Below are 22,595 nucleotides of genomic sequence, written 5' to 3' on the forward strand. Positions count from 1 at the left end.
CTTTTTCTTTGTTTTCTTCTTCAATTATGAGTAGCTAGACCCATAAGCTAGGGTTGTGGCTAGACCCTAGTGTGAGTAATTGATGAGTCTTGTGTTTTGATGCTTGATTGTCTATGGGTGTTTGATATTTGGACTAATTTCATGTTTAATTGCTGAATTAGTGGTTGCAAACACTAATTTGTGTTTAGTTGACTTTGGCTCTTCTTGAGAAAGAGAGCCTAAGTCTAAATTGGTCCAACAAGGAATTGGAGCGTACTCAAGAGATTGATAGCCCAAATTAAAGGGTTAAATCTAGAGATAGTAATACCCGACTTGAACCTTGATTGCTTGTGCAAATGTGCATACCCAATTGGTCTTGAGAAAGTCAATTCGGGAAAAATTACTCGAACCACCGAGAGATGTAGAGTGGGTAGAATCGTGCAACGGTTATATTATACTCCCCAAATGTGTCAATCATGCCTTAGACTCAAGTATCCGTCAATTGACCACCTAGGCTAAAGTCACTACCCTAGTGCCTTTTAACCATTAGAACAGCTCGCATTAGTTTACTCTTAGCTTATTCTAGTTTAGTTGCGCATTGTAGTTTATATAATTAGAAGTAAATCAAAACACAAAAATATGTAGAAGTGCAATTAAGAGCAAATACACAACTCCGCTTTAGATAGATACCTGACTCCAATATCTAGCTCCCTGTGAAAATCGATCCTGACCTTAATCGGGTAAAAGCTGCTTTGACCTCTCTCGCTACTCAATAATAGTATAGGGTTGGCATTGATAAACTTTATGGCGCCATTGTCGGGGAGCTAACAGTTTTGGCTATCTATTTAACTAGTTTTGTGTATTGTTCTTCTTTCCTTCTTTATTACTAATTTGTGTCTGTCACAACTTCAGGTACCAAATGGCAGCAACAACGCCAATGACCCTCTTGGAAAGGTGATTGCAGGGGAGGAGGTAGATGACGTCGGAGATGATGAGGTGCCTCTTGTACCTCAAGGACAACGCAGAGGCCGCCAGGCCAATGCTAATGCAAATGACAATATTCCAGACCCTCCTCCTCCACCTCCAAGAGTGGCTCCTAGAGTGCTTCCGAACCAAGGCTATGCAAGTGTTATTGTCCTACCTCGAATCCGGGCAAACAATTTTCAAATAACCAATGTGATGCTGACTTTGCTAGAGCAGCGTGGGTATTTCACGGGCGCTACAGATCAAAATGATTACAAATATCTTAAGGGGTTCGTGGATACATGTTGGGGGAGTAAGCAAACTAACGTGTCCGAGATTCTCTGTGGTTGAGACTCTTCCCATTTTCACTTAGAGGGAAAGCACTTGATTAGCTTGGGTGACTTCCTAACCATTCCATCACTACTTGGGATGAGTTGGTGGATAAGTTCATTGCAAAATGTTTCTCACCGGGGCATATGGCTACATTGAAAGATGAGATCTTGGCGTTCAAGCAAGAGCCCACAGAACCTTTGCATGAAATTTGGGAGCGTTATAAAACAATGGTGAAGGAATGCCCCAACAATGATATGACCAGGGCGACGATCCAACAGACTTTCTACCGGGGTATCAACACCACAAACTAATGCATAGTGAACCAACTTGCTGGGAGCAACTTCATGAAGCTGTCTTATGATGAGGCTTGTGACATTCTTGACGAGATGGCTGACACTTCTTCCGCTTGGCAAAGTAGATCCAATGTGCCCCAGAGTGACCCCACGGTTATTCATTTGCACAAGGAATTACATGATCATGGGCAGGCTATAACTGAGTTGACAACTACAATGAACCAACTAGCAAAGACACAATTGCAACAAGTTCAAAATCCTCGCCAAGTGAATGCCATGGAGGGTGTTAACATGCTTGTCAACAAAAGAAGACAAAGAGTTCAACAGAACCAAGGAAATTCTAAGCAATTTGACAATAATTGTGGTGGATTTCAAAATGATGTTTATGATGAACAAAGTGAAGAGGTGCAATACGTGAATAATTATCAAGGCCAAAGAGGCAATTCTTCCAACCAAAAACAATGGAGACCCCAAGGCAATTGGGGCAATCAACAACAAGGCATTGGTAATTGGGGGAACAACAACCAAAACAACAACTAGGGCAATCAGAACAACAATCAAAACAACCAAGGAAATTGGAATGGTAATAACAACAATGGTGATAGTAATAACAATCAAGGTGGATGGAACAATGGAAACCAAGGAAACCGGGGGCAAGGCTTTCAAAGGCCCCCAATGTACCAACAACCGAACAATTCACCCTCATTTCCATCTCAAGGTTCTAGTTATTCTAGCAATAATATGGGTAGAATTGAAATGATGTTCGAACAGATAATGAAGAAGAATGCAGACTCGGATGCTCAGTTGGCTTCCCACAATACCTCTATCAAAATCTTGGAGGTGCAGTTAGGCCAAATCTCACAGTCTTTAAATAATCGCCCTAAGGGTGCTCTGCCAAGTGATACGGTAGTGAACCCGAAGGGTGGGAACAATCATGTTATGGCGGTAACAACTAGAAGTGGGAGAGGCGGTGATGTGCATGCCTCCAAACAAAAGCAAATTGTGGATGATGATGTTGAGTTGCAAGAAGATGAAGTTCCTTTGGTAGTTGAAAATGTGATTGATGAAAATGTGAATAAAGAAGTGAGGATTGATATTCAAGATGTCGAGGTGGAAACTCAAAAGGATGTGAACCCATCTAGCGAACACATAATAGACATGTCGGAGCCGGTTATGCCTAAAGCCTAGGCTCCTTTGCCAAGGACACCTCCACTTTATCTTCAAAGGCTCGCAAAGCAAAAAAATGAGACTCAGTTTAAAAAGTTCATTGACATGATAAAGAGCTTATCCATTAATGTGCCTTTGGTGGAGGATCTTGAACAAATGCCAGGCTATGCTAAATTCATGCAGGACTTGGTTACAAAGAAGCATTCTATAGATTGTGAAACTATAAAGATGACTCACCAGGTTAGTTCTATAGTGCATTCAATAGCCCCGAAGCTTGAAGATCCCGGTGCTTTCACCATTACTTGAACCATTGGGAGTGCAGATTTTGCTAAGGCTCTATGTGATTTGGGGGATAGTATCAATTTGATGCCTTACTCAGTATTCAAAACCTTGGGTATTGGGCAACCTAGGCCGACTTCCATGAGATTATAAATGACGGATAGAACGATGAAGAGACCATTGGGTATTATTGATGATGTGCTTGTCCGGGTGGACAAATTTATCTTGCCAGCTAATTTTGTGATCTTGGATTGTGAGGTGGATTATGAAGTTCCTATCATATTGGGGAGACCTTTCCTTGCTATGGGGAAGACCTTAGTTGATGTGGAAGCAGGGGAACTCACCTTCCGGGTGGGTGATGAAAAAGTGGTCTTTCATGTTTGCAAATCAATGAAGCAGCCCAACAGTATCAAGGTGTGCTCTTTTGTGGACCTCGTCACAACAGTGATAGTTTATGACACTAGTGCAATGATTAATATGGAGGATTAATTGGAGGCCGTATTGCTGAATCTTGATATCAATGATAATGAGGGCCGAGTGGAGTGCGTGAATGCTTTACATGGAATGGGATCTTACTGTTATGAGCCTAGGAAATTATCTTTGGACCTTGAAAATAGGAAGACTCCACCAACAAAACTTTCAATAGAGGAGCCTCCGATGTTGGAGTTGAAACCGCTGCCTCCACACCTCAGGTATGAGTTCTTAGGCTCAAATTCTACTTTTGCCAGTTATTATTTCCTGTTGTCTTACTAACATGTAGGTTGATGCCATATTGGCGGTGCTTCAAAAGTGGAAAAAAGTAATTGGATGGACTTTAGCTGATATTCGGGGGATAAGCCCCGCATTCTGTAGGCACAAGATTATTCTGGAAGATGATGCAAAGACCTCTTTGGAGCATCAAAGGAGGTTGAATGAGGAAATGCAAGAAGTTGTGAAAAAGGAGGTGATCAAGTGGTTGGATGCCGAGGTTGTGTACCCCATCTCTGATAGCTCGTGAACTTTATCGGTGCAATATGTACCAAATAAGGGTGGCATGACCGTGGTTGCAAATTCACAAAATGAGTTGATTCCTACCAGAACCGCCATCGGTTGGAGGGTATGCATGGATTACCGCAAGTTGAATAAAGTGACCCGCAAGGATCACTTTCCATTGCCTTTTCTTGATCAGATCTCGGACCGACTTGCTGGGCGTGCCTTCTACTATTTCTTGGATGGGTATTCTGGGTACAACCAAATCTTGATTGCTCCGGAAGATCAGGAGAAGACCACATTCACTTGTCCATATGGCACCTTTGCTTTCTCTAGGACGCCTTTTGGATTGTGTAATGCACCGGCTACATTTCAGCGGTGTATGATAGCGATTTTCACTGATATAGTGGAAGACATTTTAGAGGTGTTCATGGACGACTTTAGTATTGTGGGAGACTAATTTGATGAATGCTTGAAGAATCTTGATAGAGTTTTGACCTGTTGTGAAGAAACTAATCTTGTTCTCAATTGGGAGAAATGCCACTTTATGGTGGAAGAGGGCATAATTCTTGGGCATAAAATTTCAAAGCATGGTATTGAGGTAGACAAAGCAAAAATTGATGTGATTTCAAGGCTCCCTCCCCCTACATCTGTCAAGGGAGTCCGAAGTTTTTTTGGGCATGCGGGGTTCTACCGGAGATTTATTAAAGACTTTTCGAAGGTGGGGAATCCATTGTGCAAGTTGTTGGAAAAAGATGCTAAGTTCGTGTTTGATGAAAATGTATGCAAGCCTTTGAACTTCTCAAGCATAAATTGACCACCACTCCTATCATTACCGCACCTAATTGGAGTTTGCCCTTTGAGCTCATGTGTGATACGAGCGATGTTGCGGTTGGGGCGGTTTTGGGTCAAAGAGTGAACAAAATGTTTCATCCGGTGTACTATGCGAGCAACACAATGAATGATGCTCAAGTGAACTACACGGTGACCGAGAAAGAACTTTTGGCTATTGTGTTCGCAATGGAGAAATTTTGGTTGTATCTCATGGGTGCCAAGGTCATAATCCATACCGACCATGCCGCACTCCGGTACTTGATGATGAAAAAGGACTCCAAAAGCTAGACTGTTGCGGTGGGTCTTGTTACTTCAAGAGTTTGATTTGGAGATTGTGGACCGGAAGTGTAGTGAGAACCAAGTGGCGGACCACTTGTCCCGCTTGGAAGAGGAGGGGTGGCCTCGTGATGGCCTAGAGATCAATGATTCATTTCCCTACGAAGAACTCCTTTCAGTGTTGATGAATGGTATGCCATGGTTTGCGGATGTTGCTAATTTTCTTGTGACCGGTATAATCTCATGTGAGCTCTCTTCTAACCAAAGGAAGAAGCTCAAGAGGGATAGTTTGGATTTCTATTGGGATGAGCCATACTTGTTCAAGATTTGTACAGATGGTATGATCCGAAGGTGTGTCCTGGAGGAAGAGCAGTTGAGTATCTTAGAGGCTTGTAATTCCTCTCCCTATGGTGGCCATCATGGCGGGGCGAGGACGGCTTCCAAAGTTCTTAGTTGTGGGTTTTATTGGCCAACTTTGTACAAAGATGCAAGCGAACTAGTGAAGAGGTGTGATGAATGTCAAAGAGGGGGTGGAATTCCAAAGAAAGATGAGATGCCTCTCAATACCATTCTTGAGGTTGATATTTTTGATGTATGGGGTATTGATTTTATGGGCCCATTTGTTAGCTCGTGTGGGAATACATACATTCTTGTGGCGGTGGACTATGTTTCAAAGTGGATTGAAGCCGTGGCTTTGCCCAACAATGAGGCCTGGAGTGTTGTTGCATTTCTCAAGAAAAGCATTTTTACAAGGTTTGGTACTCCTCGTGCAATCATAAGTGATGGGGGGGTCTCATTTTTGCAATAGAGCTTTTGACACTTTGCTTGCAAAGTATGGTGTCAATCACAAAGTTTCTACTCCCTATCATCCTCAAGCAAGTGGTCAAGTTGAAGTCTCCAACAGGGAAAGCAAAAGTATATTATCAAAGACGGTCAATACTAATAGGACCGATTGGTTAAGGAAGTTGGATGGCGCTCAATGGGTGTATAGGATTGCTTGCAAGACTCCGATTGGTATGTTTCCATATCAGTTGGTGTTTGGGAAAGCTTGCCATCTACCGGTCGAGTTAGAACACAAGGACATGTGGGCTTTGAGGAAACTAAATCTTGAATGGGATGTTGCAGCCAATCTTCGTATGGAGCAGCTTAATGAACTTGATGAATTCCGATTCCATGCCTTCTCCAGTTCTTCCTTGTACAAGGAAAAAATGAAGTACCTTCACGATAAATATGCTCGTAGCAAGGAGTTCAAAGTGGGTGATTTGGTTCTCTTGTTCAACTCTCAGTTACGTCTATTTCCGGGAAAGCTTAAGTCAAAATGGAGTAGACCTTTTGAAGTGGTGTGTGTGACCCCGTTTGGTGCACTTGATTTAAAGAAAAAAATGAGGAAGTTTTCAGAGCGAATGGGCATAGGGTCAAGCACTACTTGGGAAAAATTGATGACAACCACGTAGTGGCACTTCTTCATCTCAAATGATATGATATTAACCTGCGTCGTGCCGCGACGTTAAATTAGGCGCTTCTTGGGAGGCAACCCATGTGTTTTTCTTCTTGCTTTTATTTGATTTTCATTGTAGTATAGGATTTCTTTTTGGACTAACTGGTTATGAGATGCTATAGGATTGTGTTGGTGCAGTGCAGGACATAGTGGAAAAAGTGTTCAGGTCTCTGAAGTTTTCAATGTGGACACACTACATTTAGTGCAGATCGTACTGATGAAGGACGAAAAGTTCAGCTCTCTGAAGATTGCCACCACTGCCGCATTACATTTTATGCGGTCCGCAGTGGACCACTGCGGCCGCACGACATTTTGTGTGGACCGCAGTGGGTTACCTTCTCAAACTTGAAAAAATGTTGTATGGTGCGGACCGCAGTCCATTTTGTGCGGTCCGCATTGGGTTGTTAAGCTGGGCCCCAGGTCCTTTTTCTATAAATAGGGCTTGAGGTCCTCCTTTTACACTTTTCGACCCTTTTGCTCTCAGAACTCATAGAAGCACTGTTCATCTTCCCTTTTGCTCGTAATTAACTGCTTGGACTTGTTTACCTTCAGTTCATCTCACATCTGGTACCATTAACTTCTTTTTAATTGTTCAATTTTGTTAATTGCTCTTAATTTTTGTTTTTCTTTCTTCCCTTCTGTTCTTCCCGTACTTCTTTTGATTTGGTAAAATTAGGTTAGTTAATTTCTTGATTAAAGTAGAATTAGGTAGTTAGAAACATTGTGCAAACAATAGGAACCTTTCTTAGGTGTAAAATTGGACTTAAATAAAAATACATTGAACCCTAAGTTAGTGTTGCTTCTGGGCACTCAGTGCGGACCGCGATCGATTCTATGCGGTCCGCGGTGCCTTAGTGCGGTCCGTAGTGGCATTTTGTGCGGACCGCATTGATGAGTGTTTGTAATCTTATATTTGGGGACTGCGGCCGCACTACATTTTTTGCGGTCCGCATTGGTCCCAGTACGACCGTACTCGATTTTGTGTCGTCTGCATTGCCTGGATACAGAGAGTGGGTATTTTGAACCCCACCTCTGTGCGGACCATATTGCCATTTTGTGCAGTCCGAATTGACTTCTATGTGGCCGCACTACATTTTTTGCGGTCCGCCTGTGTAATATCTGCAACCTTTTCTTTTTCTGCAATTCTGATCTTAATTACTTCTACTGATACTAACAAGCCTAATGGATGTTGTTTGCAGACAATGGTGAAACAAAGAGGCAAGGGCTCTAAACAACCAGGCAGAGGAGAATCCTCTCGGGGAGGGAAACAGAAAATGATAAGATTGAATGTTCAAGCCTGAAAAAGCATTAAAAACATAAGGAAGATGATTAAAGCTGCTGATAGGGACATTGACCAATCTGGGAACGAATACGAGCCCTCCCGGGATATATCTTCAGACTCAATCCTAGAGTACATCCCTGACTGGCCGGAGAGAAAAAGACTAAGAGACACTCCTCCACCTTCCCCCGTTGCCTAAGCGTCAGTAAATGTATCTCTTGGGTCGTCTGAGGGCTTAGCTGAAGGTAGTGGGGATGAATACTTCACCTCTCCCACAGCTTCATTATCCCGAGAGGGTGCAGTAGGAGAAGAAGAGATAGTAGGAGAAGGGGGTGAGCCCCAGGTTGGCGGGGAAGAATGAGCTAGAAACCCGAAGGTGTGGCAAGACCGGTTTGTGAGCGAGGTAGCTTATCACAAATTTAGGGAATGGTGGACGGTGAGGAAGTTTATCCCGGAGAGGAGCTTTGTTGATAGAGACTTATTACCTCATAATCCCAATGTGAGGAGGCAGTTTAGGGAGAGAGTTGGCTGGGAGTATTTTTTGGGAGAGTGTGTAGATGCAAATGAGCACTTGGTCAAGGAATTCTATGCTAATGTTGCCCATATCAAAAAGGGCACAAAAGTGACCAAAGTGCGAAATTTGAATGTGCTTTTTGACGGAAAAACAATAAATGATTACCTCAGCTTTGATGAGGAGGATGAGTCGCTGTATTTGGCGAAGTTGGAATTAGGTGAGGAGGTCTGTCCCTGGTTGGCACAGTATCTGGAAATCCCAGGAACCACCCCCGATTGGTTGAATGCGAGCGTAAATATTTTGAGAAGAAGTTTAAACTTCGAGACCAAGGGGTGGGAAACATTTGTATGCAGCAGATTGGACCCCACTACTCATGACAACTCCCTCCCTCTTCACCGGGCAGTTTTGGTGGCATCGATCATGGCGGGGTACCCGATTAATATCGGGAAGGTAATATCTCGGGTAATTACACAGGTAGTCAGTAAGGATGACAGAAACTACCCCTTCCCTAGCTTCTTGACTATGTACTTCAGGGACCTCAAAGTTGAAAAGAGGCCATTTGATATAAAGGTAAAAGCGAAGGCTCCGTTCTCATGGTACAGTATGTAGGGTGATGACAACCCAAAGAGCAAGAACGTCAAGGGAACAACTACGACTCCAACTGGCCAGTCTGAAGAGCCAGTTGTGGTAGTGGCTCCTACTAAGCCTGCCTCCACCTCCGCAGACATTCCTCCGGGTCCATCCACTTTAGCAGATCCCGAGATACCCTCTTCCCAAGCCTACCCAGTGACTGCACACCAATTGAGCCAAGCTCTTCTCAGCATCAACAACTGGATGCAGACAGCTTCATCCAAGTTGTCTATACTTACTAGTATAGTGGAAGCTCAGTCGGAACTTCCGTAGGTCTCGTAGTCTATCAAGGATGCCCTGAAGGAGATTCTGGCCAACCAGAAGAAAATCCTTGACACCCAAAAAGTGCTCACGGATGCTGTTGATTCACACAACAAGGTTCTTAAGGAGCTTGCTAAAGAGCACAAAAAGTTGAGGAAGACGCGGGCTTCCAAGGAGTCCGTAAAGGAGCTGAGGGCTGAGGTTGACAGGATGAAGGCAGATCATCTGCCTTTGGACTTATTGCTACAGGACTAGGTACCAGCAGCTCATCCCCAACCTGAGTAGTCCTAGAGGCCTCCCAAGAGGAAGAGGATGATTCCCCAAGCAAATGATGCAGTCATCCAGTTGGCAGACCCACGAGAGACCTCCTCCAGTCAGCCACATGATGCACCTCAGGAGCCTGTCCAGGTCCAGGCCTAGGTCCCAGCAGTAGAGCAGCAGGCCATAGGGAACCAGTCTGAGGTTCCCGAGCATATTGAGGACCCAGGGACCACTTAGGATCCCATGCAGAAAGACGGGCCATATGGAGTCTTTATATCCTTTTCCCCTTTTCTTTTTGGTGCTTATTTGGTTTAGTTGGCATTGGGGACAATGCCAGCTTTCATTTGAGGGGGTAGGCCCTACTTTTATGGATTTGGATTATTGTATATATTTGACAGTTTTTATGCTTTCTTTATTTTTCATCTTTGGTTTGTATATAATTTTAACATTTCGTTACATTTCTCGTACTTTTATTTTACTTTGGGTCTGTATATAAAGTTATGTTACATTGTACATATTCATCCCATCTATTGTATATTCTATTAAATCCCCTCTTGTATATATTCATTTTACTTTCCGCAATTTTTATTTCTTAGCTTCTTATTTATGTTCGTAGCTTCTTGTTCTGAACGTTTGCAATAAGCCTTTTGTTTTCTTAATGCCATGGTTCTTTCCAAAGGTGGAGTTTGTGTGAACCGGGTGGCTCTTCCCAATGATGGATGGCATGACAACCTTCTTAAGGGTTTGAGTCTGTTTTTCTTTTTTCTTTTTAGTAGTTAGTGGTAAGAGTACCTCAAGCAAAGCTTCACTTGGGCCTAGCACATTTGCCTTTGATCTTATGGTCAAAAATAAATTGTTGTGTTTATGATGGTGAAAGTCGTGACCTTGAGACTCTTATGTTGACCGATAATCATCAAGTGGTTTTTCGGGACCATTGTGTGCTCAAATCTTATCTAAGGTCATTGTGGGCCCCCGACTCTATGTCTTTAGTGATCCCATAGCTTGTGTGGTGAAAAATAGCATTGCAAGCCCAAGTCCCGAGCCATTGGTCTAGAACTTTCCCTGAATATTTGTTGAAGCGAAATCCTGAGTGAATTTTGACTTGAGACATGATTATAGGCTCTCCTTAATACAAATGATAGCTTGAACACTTCCTTAGCCTACCAATGATAAAATCCCTAGTCAACCCTTTTGAGCCTTAGACCTTTTTCCTTCAAGAACCATGATACACGCCTTTACCCGTTCTAAAAGATACCCTCACTTGGCACCCAATCTTTCCTTAGCACATGAAAAAAGTATAAGTTTGGGGGGAGAGACGAGGATGACAACAAAGTGGTAAAAATGCACAAAATAAAGAAAAGGAAAGGTAGTGAAAAAGAAAGAAAAGCAAAAAGACAAAAAGAATGCTCAAGGTATAATTGAATAAAAAGGGATTCAAGAAAAGCAAAGAATGAAGGGTGTGGAAAGTTGAGAAAGGAGAAAAGATTTGAAATGTAGAAAGAGTGACAGTATATCTCTCTAACCCCTTAGAAAGAAGTGAAAAGACTCAAAATGTCAAATGAATTTGAGCCAAAATGAAACAAAAGAAGTGTTTAAGGGAAGATGGAACCTACTTAGACCAAACATTACCTACCCTAAACTAAAAGCCTTCACTATGTCTCCACAAAAGCCCTATATGATCTTGAGTTGAATGAAACTTACATTAGTGGTGACTCACATAAGGGCCAAGCATATGATACTTAGAGCCGAACTTGTAACTTTTCCTTGAGAGAGATGAGTGATTTTCCATTAACCTCGTTCTGAGTGCCAATATTATAAAGGTGAGGTTTGCTTAGGGAGAGTTGAGGATGTGTGACTTTGGGTTCCACAATGACCAAAGTAATAGAAATAGTTCTTTGATGTGTTGAGTCAACTCTTGATGCTCTTGTGTCGCACTTAATCCATATTGTTTTAAAGAGTAAATGTTGTTAATGATTCATTTGTATTTAGGGCAATTGTTAGTCCCAATTGATGTTAGATGAGGGCACTTTAGGACAGCTGAATTTTCTTGGAATATTCCTTAAGGGGTGAGTCTTATTTTGTTTGCTTGAGGACAAGTAAAAGCTTAAGTTTGGGGGAGTTGATAACTAGGGATTTTAATACATTTTATACTCCTTCTTGCTTATATTTTGATTAGAAATTTGTACAAAATAGTCCCAAAAAGCTCACAAGTTGTGCTTGATTGCAGGTTTGATCAACAAAGTGACAAGATGTCAAATATCAACTAAAAAAGGAGTAAAACTTTCACAAGTACCAAGACAAGACAAAGCTCAGGCAAAACAGGCCCAATGTGACCGCACACCATTCTGTGCGGTCCGCACAAGTGAGGTTCAGAGAGGTTGATTTCCAGGCCAACAGGCAATGCGGTCGCATGAGATTTAATGCGGTTCGCATCGGAGTCACTGCAGCGACACTCGATTTAGTGCGGTCCGCAGAACCAAGGATCAGAGAAGTGCCAGTTTGGAGATTGAAGCCAATGCGGTCCGCAGTCCATTTCAGGCGGACTGCACTAGAAGCCACCGCGGCCGCACTCGATTCTTTGCGGTCCGCATTGCCCGAGTTCAGAGAGTTGGATTTTCAAGTTCAGAGCCCTAGTGCGGTCGCACGTGATTTTGTGCGGTCCGCACTAGCCCCACAGGGGTATTTTTGTCCAGATTATTCATCTTAGTATAAATAGCTTCTTTTCCCATTTTTAGGTCATCAGATAGTTTTTGTACTGAGCTGCGCTCGTGACCTCCATTTCTTTAGCTATTTTGGGCAATTTTAGCTTCATTTCAATATTGAATCTTCTAGTTTATCTTAGCAATTAATTAATATAAGTTTTTTTTCATCTATTTCTTTGTTTTCTTCTTCAATTATGAGTAGCTAGACTCATAAGCTAGGGTTGTGGCTCAACCCTAGTGTGAGTCATTGATGGGTCTTGTGTTTTGATGCTTGATTGTCTATGTGTGTTTGATATTTGGACTAATTTCATATTTAATTGCTGAATTAGTGGTTGCAATCACTAGTTTGTATTTAGTTGACTTTGGCTCTTCTTGAGAAAGAGAACCTAAGTCTCTGAAATTGGTCCAACTAGGAATTGGGGCGTACTCAATAGATTGATAGCCCCAAATTAAAGGGTTAAATCTAGAGATAGTAATACCCGACTTGAACCTTTTTTGCTTGTGCAAATATGCATACCTAATTGGTCTTGAGAAAGTCAATTCGGGCAAAATCACTCGAACCACTGAGAGGTGTAGAGTGGGTAGAATCGTGCAACGGTTATATCATACTCCCCAAATGTGTCAATCATGCCTTAGACTCAAGTATCTGTCAATTGACCACCTAGGCGAAAGTCACTACCATAGTGCCTTTTAACCATTAGAACAACTCGCAGTAGTTTATTCTTAGCTTATTCTAGTTTAATTGCGCATTGTAGTTTATATAATTAGTGTCATATCTCCTTTTTACACACCCAAGGGAATATGGGAGTTTTTTCAATTTAAGTGACATTATTCGAAATGAGATTATTTATTTATTAGAGTCGCCACTTGGGATAGTTTATTTGGTGTCCCAAGTCACCAGTTTATTTTAAAATCCAAAATCGAGGAAATTCGACCTTCATTTTGAAGTTTGTGAACCAAAAATTCTAATTAAGAAATTCTGTTAACCCGGGAGAAGATGTTAGGCATTCCCGGGTTCCGTGGTTCTAGCACGGTCGCTTAAATTATTATAGTTGGCCTATTATCTGATTTTAATACATGTTTTAGCCTATGGTTCAATTTCCTTATTAACCACTTTTAATAGTTATTGTTACATATTGCAAATCATGTCACGGGAACCGTGCCCACGATCTACAACACGTTTAATTTTTAAAGAATAAATTATGGCCGGATCACATAAATGTATCCCCAGATTTTAGTAATTAGGCATCACAACTACGTCACCGGAATTATACCCGTAGCTATGACAATTAATTAATTAATGCGCCTAAAGCAAACTACGAAGGTTCAAGGCATTTCTAAGCTAATTTTGTATTTATAGGAGGGCCATAAATTAAAGGATTTTATTTGTGTATGGCACACCCCAAATTATTTGATCTAAATTTGTGAGGGCCATGTGTTATAGATTCAAAGCATGGCACACCTCAAGTTTAAAAAAAAAGGTTTATATATATATATTAAAGGCAAATTAAAGGTACTCTTACTTTAAAACTAATTTAAAGCTAATTATCACAACTACGCCACGGGAGTCGTACCCGTAGTTGTAATAATTTATCTACGCTCCTAAAGCGACTACGGTTGTTCATGAATTATTTTCTAAGCTTCTCAAAAGGGACTCATGTGATGAATATTTCCAGCATTTGGTCTAAAGACAAAAACAAACGTTCAACGTAGCATGGAGAGGTGCTTTGATTATTCAGGAATTGAGCATGAAAATTGCACTCACACGATTTAATATAAAAAATCAAAGGCCTTAGTAATAAAGGACAAGAAAAGTTGAACGTGACAGGCCATGGAATTGAGCTTCACCAATGCACATTTTGTGAATTAGCAGTAAATTAAATCTGATGGCCTGGAATTATCATATCCGTATATTCTTGAAACAATTTAATAGCAATAGAGACTTAATTAATATGGGAGACAAGAATAACAAATAGAGGATAGACACATAATTTATATACGGCGAGAATTTTAAAATTGCACAAGACAAAAGGTTATCACCATAAACTTTAACTCATACTGCAAAATGAGAAATCAAATGAGAGATTGTGACCTTGAATGTGGAACACATTTGACACTGTTGATTTACACAAGATGACCACTTAACAAACTCTTAAATTCATGTTCTTATGGACATTATTTTTGAAATTTGCAAATTCACCAATGGAACTCATTTTTATCAACGAAATCTGGCAGACACTCAGCTAAAGGTTAACATGCCATAGAACTTCCTTCTAAAAGAATGGCACTCAACTAATTCAAACGAAATTAAGTCTCAGCCTTAAAAAAACGGGCAAACATATTCAACTCACATAAATAGATGAAGATCCAATTCAAGACCCCCTTAATTAATCAGAAAATCACAGTGGTAATGCATTAGTTCTGAGCAAACATAGTAAGTCTATTTTTTCCACTTAGAAAGGCCACAACAGGGCTGACCAAGGATTTAACTCGCACTACCCAAGAAATCATCTTTTAAATTCCAGAAATTTAATCAGCATAAAGTGCTGTATGAGAATTAATTAGAAGAACTGAAGTGTTAACCCAATCTAAGCTCGTCACAAGTCAGTTTTTTTCCAAAAAAAAATGAAAAACATAGCAATTACATTTGCAGATTTCGATGGTAGGCATCATTTATTTACATAGACTAAAAGAGAGAACACCTTCAAATCAATCAAACCATGCACGAACCCATCAGACAAACATAAAGAAAAGGGCAACATGTATTATGACATAAAGTAACAGGGGAGGAAATAAAAAAAATTCTGCTATCACTTAGGTTTAAATTCAACATGAATAATAGTAGAGATAGAAAAATATAGGAGGCTAACCTGAATGCGAAATGTTTCAATTAATTCTCGGAGTCGAATACAAAGAAATGCGACAACAAAGTTGAGCAGAAACTGTAGCCAAATTGAAATTGCGAAAGACCAACTCGGACAGAATCAATAGAGCCCAGAAATTCAGAATCCCAGCCACAAACTTCAACTTGAAATTTAATCCAAAACTTCCTTTTAGAACCAGAAATCAAGAAATGAACCAAGGCTAAAAGGATATCTGTTTCAGTAGCCTCTTTTTTTTCTCTTAAAAAAAACTCGAATGAAAGCTGAACTCCAGCCATTTGTTTTTTTTTTCTTTTTGTATCTTTTCTGAAAAAAAAAAGAAACAGACTAAGAAAAACCTTCAAGAAAAGTGATGACTTCAACCCTAAAAATTTTACTCGACTAACTTTTTTCTGAAGATTTTTCTTCGATTTTTTCTCTATATTTTCTCTTTTTTTAGCACATAGGACTCACCTCATATATATAGTCTTCAAAATCTTCAAAATATCTGCCCAAAAATCCGAAAAATTCCTCAAGTCTTTGAACAATTTTGGGACAAATGGAGGGCGTGGATTGATTCACATCTATCCACGACTCCCATTCATCCAGCAATTGTCCTTTTTGCACCCAAAATCGTGCGATTTGGGAGAGAAAATTCATACTCCTCTCTGACAAATCCGTTAGGACTCAAATGATGTAGAGGGGGGGACCTTTTTGAGTGAGCTCGCTCGAAACTCAGGCGAGTTAAGGAGAGTCAAGGAGGAAGAAGATGAAGGAATAGGGTGAGGCGTCGTTTCTCTGATTTCTCTAGGGTTTGGAGAATTTGGGGGAAATGTTATAAGTGGGGTTATATACTAGGGGAAACGGGCGGGTCAAATAAACGGGTTGGTCTAGTTTTTGTTGGGTTGAACCGGTGGAAATGGTCATTTGGGCTGAAGGTATTCATTGTGTATAGGGGGAATTTTGGGCCAACTTGGGTAATTATAGATGGCCCAAATTCAATTCTTTCCCAATTCTTCCTTTATTTCAAAATTCCTTTTCTTTTCTTTTCTTTTTTTAATTAAAAATCTTAAATTATCTAAAATGTGAAATTGAAGTAATTAACTAATTATAAATATTGTAATCATCACTTAATTTTTTATTAAAAGAGGAAAATCAATAAACTTAAATTAAAAGATAAAAAATATAAAAATGAACTATTTTTGTGATTTTTTTATTTTTTTAAAACAACTAATTTACTAATTAATCTAAAATGTAAAATTAAGTCATGCAAATGCAATGTATTTTTGAATTTTTTTCATGAATTAAATAAAATTAAACATGCACACAAAAAATGCAAATAATTAGAAAAACTCTACAATAATTCCTAAAGAACAAATAATTAAAAGAAAGATCTAATTCTTTAGAATTCTGTAGGAGTAATTCATGTGAGGCAAAAATCACGTGCTCACAGCTGCCCCTCTTTGCTCGGAGATATGAAGGGTTTTCAGGCAAAGAAAAAATGAGCAATTATGAGGGATTTTTGCCCGTTTGAAACTCCATGAGAAGCATTTTTGAAAAGAGCCTGACCGAATCTTGCTTCAGAGGTTGCCTACATATCCTTGGCTATAAAGGAATCAGGTCAGTATAGTTCTGGAAGTTTTAGTAGCTGAGACTACCGGAAAGCTGTGATTTCACTGTTGCTGTCGCTGCTACTGCTTGCTGAACTCCTTATTACACCAAAAAGTAAAAAGCTAAACTAGCCAAACCTATCAGCTACGAGTTACAAGATTCCTATCTATAAATCTCTTGAAGCTTGATCTTGAGTCTTGGCAGGTTCTTGCTGCAGACTCCGATCTGAATCTTGATGCTCGTTAGTTGTAAAACGCTGGTTCATCCTTCAGCTTTGGATTAAGGTGGAACACACGAAACTTGTGACTTCAATCACATCTTCAGTAGTCCGCATCCTTCTCTACTTCAGCACTTTGAGTTCAATTCTTTTTGTTCTTTTTCTTCTTTTCTTTATTTTGGATTGAGATTCATTCTTTTGGTCATCTCGAACCCTGTGTCTTGAGGTAAAACCTGCTCAGATACCAAAACAAACAAACGAATAAAATTTTTCTGCCCCAGTTTTCACTAGGAAAATTTGGTAAGTTATTTGTAACTAAAATCTACATTATTCTCTATTGAAAGCAATAAAACAAGGATCGTGTGTCTTTAGGATAAAGAGATTAGGGAATGAAGCTCTATATCTAAAAATCTCAACTAGGGATTGGAGCCCTATGTTGGCAAAAGGCGACTAGGGAATAGAAGCCTTATGTCTAAAAATTCTCAACTAGGGATGAAGTCCTATGTTGGCAAAAGGCGACTAGGGAATGGAGGCCCTGTGTCTAAAATTCTCAACTAGGGATTGGAGCCCTATGTTGGCAAAAGGCGACTAGGGAATGGAGGCCCTATGTCTAAAAATCTCAACCAGGGATTGACGCCCTATGTTGGTAAAAGGCGACTAGAGAATGGAGGCCCTATGTCTAAAAAATCTCAACTAGGGATTGGAGCCCTATGTTGGTAAAAGGCGACTAGGGAATGGAGGTCCTATGTCTAAAAAGATCTCAACTAGGGATTGGAGCCCTATGTTAGCAAAAGGTGACTAGGGAATGGAGGCCCTATGTCTAAAAAAATCTCAACTATGGATTGGAGCCCTATGTTGGCCAAAGGCGACTAGGGAATGGAGGCCCTATGTCTAAAAAATCACAACTAGGGATTGGAGCCCTATGTTGGAAAAAGGCGACTAAGGAATGGAGGCCCTATGTCTAAAAATAATCTCAACTAGGGATTGGAGCCCTATGTTGGCAAAAGACGACTAGGGAATGGAGGCCCTATGTCTAAAATCTCAACTAGGGATTGGAGCCCTATGTTGGAAAAGCGTAAAAGATTGAGATTGGGGATTCTGAACTACCATTTTTGTTTGAATTTTCTTCTTATCTCCCTTTTTTTTCATTTCATTTTATTTTTTCATTTTTTATTTTTTTTAAATGCAGGAAAGAATTTGGAGGAGACTTCCCTTTTGGATTGATTATTGCTTCAAAGCTGTTTCTAGAACTTGCGCATTTCTTTTCCTTTTTGATTGCACCTGCTTCTTGCACGGTTGCTTTGGATTGCACCTGTTTCAATTTTTCAAACAAAGGACAATTGTTAGTTTGAAATGGTGGTTGGTTTTGTGGCCTTGATTGTTTTTGATCACTTGATCTCGGCCCAACTATTTTGGTGAGAACCTCTACTGCTTGCTGGCTTTTCTGAAGATTGATCTCTCTATTAAAACCGAGGAACTCAACTTTCCAAACATTCGAGATGACGGTTCAACCGTGTGGGGCTTTGGCTCTTTCAACTTATTCTGCCTCTAGAGGCTTTTGATTTTGGACTTCTTTTCATTTTCAATAACTCTGGTTTCATAGCATTGGCTATCATGGCCAGTCGGGATCGACTTGATGCATCCGCTAAGGTTGGGTACTTTTCTTTGGACTTGGCTTTTATTAAGCAGAACCCTATAAAACCAATCTTGCCACCTTTTCATTGTATTAGTTTCGGAACAAAGTTAACCGAAAGGGATTCAAAAAAAGGTAAACAAAGGACAAGAAAGTGAATTTAAGGAGAAGTGTCCCTTTCGGGGAGGAAAGAAGGACTTATCTGGAGTGCATGTAGACTTCAATAGACATGACATGCTTCTTGGACTGGATACCCGATCTGCACAACTATCCAAATTCTCATAAACCCATTGTGACCCGTGTTTTACAACTGAGAAACCTTTCCAGGACTCTTTCAGTGCCAATGGTGGTGAGGGTTTTTTTTATTTTTGATCAACGGCACCCTTTGCGGGTTTTCGCCAATCGACCTCTCTCATTTCTCTTTTCACCATCGCCTTATAGTTCTCTTTACGAGTTTTCACTAACAAGACTCTCTCATTTTCCAGTTTCTCTGCTCACCATCGCCTTACGGTGCCCGTAGGTTTTCACCAATAAGACTCTCTCATTTTATTTCTCTCATCTTGATTGCATCAAATCCAAACAATTGCGTTCTCTGATTTCGAAAATCTTTCACTGATTGATTGGAAAGACTTGAACAAGGTTTGGGTAAAAAGAATTTGGATCTAATTACAACTTTGGAACTGTTCAAGCGGAATCATCGCCGAACAATTATAACATCTGCCCTAGTTTCACTTCTTGGGGGAAATTGGATTTTTGTTTTGGTGTGACTGAACCCCTAGAGAGAGGCTGCCTACGTATCCTTTCGGAATCAAGTGGAACGTAGTTCAGGGAAACATTGTTTTTGATTTTCTTTTGTTTTTCTGTTTTGTTTTGTTTTGTTTTCTCTTTTTTTTTTTTTTGTTTTTATATTTTTTTTACAAACGTCTTGAGTTCCAAAGAGGGTAATGAAAGAAAGGTAAGCGGCTCAAAGGGTTAGCAAAGGATTGGAATATTTGGGGTAGCGATAATTAAAGCCTTCGTCATCCCCATCAGATAATGTTATTGCTGCAGAAGGATTTTACATAGTACCTTTGACTGCATCTGCATTTACAGCTGTCAGGATCATTTCCTTTAATGTCTCCTAGAAATAATGCCCCTTTTGGCAATAATTTTCTGACAATGTATAGGCCTTTCCAGTTAGGAGAAAACTTTCTTTTTGCTTCCTGATGATGGGGAAGAATACACCTTAAAACGAGTTGCCCCACTTCAAAATTTCTAGGTCGCACTTTCTTGTTGTAGGCACGGGCCATTCTTTGTTGATACAACTGCCCGTGGCAGACTATGGCCATTCGCTTTTCATCGATCAGGGTTAACTACTCCGGACGAGTTTTGACCCACTCACTGTCTTCAATTTCAGCTTCAACAATGATCCGGAAGGAAGGGATTTCAACTTCTACGGGTATTACGGCTTCAATGCCATAAACCAAAAGATACGAGGTTGCTCCGACTAATGTGCACACAGTAGTACGATATCCCAACAATGCAAATGGCAACTTTTCATGCCACTGCCTGGAGCATTGAATCATCTTTCTCAAAATCTTTTTGATGTTCTAGTTTGCTGCTTCGACGACACCATTGGCTTTGGGCCGATAAGGAGTAGAGTTCCGATGCATTATCTTGAATTGTTCACATATTTCCCTCATCAAATGACTATTCAAATTTGTAGCATTATCTATAATGATAGTTGCGGGAATACCGAAACGGCAGATAAGATTGGAGTGCACAAAGTCTATCACAGCTTTCTTGGTGACAAATTTGAGAGTAATTGCTTCAACCCACTTTGTGAAGTAGTCGATGGCGACCAATATGAACTTATGCCCATTTGAAGTTTTCTGCTTAATCGGCCCAATGACGTCCATGCCCCAGGCAACAAATGGCCAAAGTGCTGACATGGGATGCAGTTCTATAGGCAGTGCATGAATCAAATCATCGTGCACCTGACACTGATGACATTTTCGGACGAAATTGAAGTAATCTTTTTCCATAGTCATACAGTAATAACCTGCTTGGGGGATTTTCTTTGCCAAAACATATCCGTTCATGTGGGGTTCGCACACTCCCGTGTGCACTTCATACATGATTCTTCTGGCCTCTTCGGTGTCAACACATCATAACAAGTTGAGATCCGGAGTCCTTTTGTACAAGACATTACCACTCAAGAAGAAACCACTTGTGTGTCGTCTAATGGTTCTCTTTTGATCTTCACTGGCTTGCTCAGGGTATTCTTTAGTTTTCAGAAATCTTTTGATATCATGATACCATGGCTGAATATTTGGTTCTGCCTCAACCGTATTGCAGTAACCGTGCCTTTCCCGAATTTGGATTTCTAAAGGATTAATATGGGCATTGCCTGAGTATGACAACATCGAGGCCAAAGTAGCGAGTGCATAGGCTAACTCATTGTGACAACGAGGAACGTACCTGAACTCAATTGACTTGAACCACCTGCTAAGATCTTCCACATGTTGCCTATAGGGAATTAGTTTGACATCTTGAGTTTCCCATTCTCCTTGAGCTTGTCGGATAATTAGATCTGAATATCCCATGATTAACAATTCTTCGACATCTTGTTCGATTGCCATGTTCATACCCATGATGCAGGCTTCATACTCGGCTGTGCTGTTTGTGTAGAAGAACCGAAGCCGGGCTGTGGCTGGATAGTGCTGACCCGTGGGTGAGATCAAGATTGCTCCAATTCCAATGCCTTTGGCATTCACAGCTCCATCGAAGAACATTTTCCACGCATTGGTGTCTTTTGATGTTATCTCAACTGAATTTACCTCTTCGTCCAAAAAGTAGGTACTCAAGGGATGGTATTCATCATCAACCGGGTTTTCAGCTAGGTCATCCGCTAAAGCCTGGGCTTTTATCGCCGTGTGGGTGACATAGACTATGTCAAATTCAGTGAGCAGGATCTGCCATTTTGCTAATCTTCCTATGGGCATTGGCTTCTGGAATATGTACTTCAGGGGGTCCAGCCTGGTGATAAGATAAGTGGTGTAGGCCAACAAATAATGCCTCAGCTTCTGAGTGACCCGAGTTAGGCGCAACAAGTCCTTTCCAACAAGGTATATTCGGCTTCATAACTTGTGAACTTTTTGCTCAAATAGTAGATTGCCTGCTCTTTCTTTCCGGTCACATCGTGTTGCCCGAGGACACAACCGAAGGAATTTTCCAAGACTGTTAGGTATAAAAACAAAGGTCTCCCTGGTTCAGGTGGGACCAAGACTGGTGGGTTCGACAGATATTCTTTGATTTTGTCAAAGGCTTCTTGACACTCGTCTATCCATTTTATTGTCACATCTTTCTTCAACAGCTTGAATATGGGTTCACATGTGGATGTCAACTGAGCAATGAACCGGCTGATGTAGTTCAACCTGCCCAACAAGATCATCACCTCTTTCTTGGTTCTTGGAGGAGGCAAATCCCGAATAGACTTTATCTTTGCTGGATCTAGCTCGATGCCCCTCCGACTGACTATTAACCCCAAGAGTTTGCCAGACTGAACCCCAAATGCCCATTTAGCCGAATTTAGCTTTAGGTCATACTTGCGCAGCCGCTCAAAGAACTTTCTCAGGTCCCGAACATGGTTTTCATGTGTTCTAGATTTAATGATCACATCGTCCACGTACACCTCGATTTCTTGATGTATCATGTCATGAAAGATGGTAGTCATGGCCCTCATATAAGTTGTCCCAGCATTCTTTATACCAAAAGGCATGACCCTATAGCAATAGGTTCCCCAAGGTGTTGTAAATGCTGTCTTCTCCGCATCTTCCTCGTTTATTAAGACCTGATGATACCCAACATAACAATCCACAAAAGACTATATCTCATGTTTGGCACAGTTTTCAACGAGGATGTGGATTTTCGGCAAAGGGAAGTTGTCTTTGGGACTTGCTTTATTCAAGTCTCGATAGTCAATGCACACCCGAGTTTTCCCGTCTTTCTTTGGTACGGAAACTACATTAGCCAGCCATGTGGTGTATTGGACCA

General features: G+C 40.7%; 1 protein-coding gene across 1 annotated transcript; it reads right to left on the minus strand.

Moving 5' to 3' along the window:
• Window positions 1-20,707: 20,707 nt before the first annotated feature.
• Window positions 20,708-21,544, minus strand: LOC138887869 (uncharacterized). Its single transcript, XM_070169661.1, has one exon. The coding sequence runs from the start codon at window positions 21,542-21,544 to the stop codon at window positions 20,708-20,710; it is 837 nt and encodes a 278-aa protein (XP_070025762.1).
• Window positions 21,545-22,595: the final 1,051 nt, after the last annotated feature.

The sequence above is a fragment of the Nicotiana sylvestris genome, chromosome 3 (assembly GCF_000393655.2).
Source record: "Nicotiana sylvestris chromosome 3, ASM39365v2, whole genome shotgun sequence".
Taxonomy (NCBI): Eukaryota; Viridiplantae; Streptophyta; class Magnoliopsida; order Solanales; family Solanaceae; genus Nicotiana; species Nicotiana sylvestris.

Coding starts and splice junctions, on each gene's coding strand:
- LOC138887869 (XM_070169661.1), bottom strand. CDS start 21,544: ATGCCCATAGGAAGATTAGCAAAATGGCAGATCCTGCTCACTGAATTT.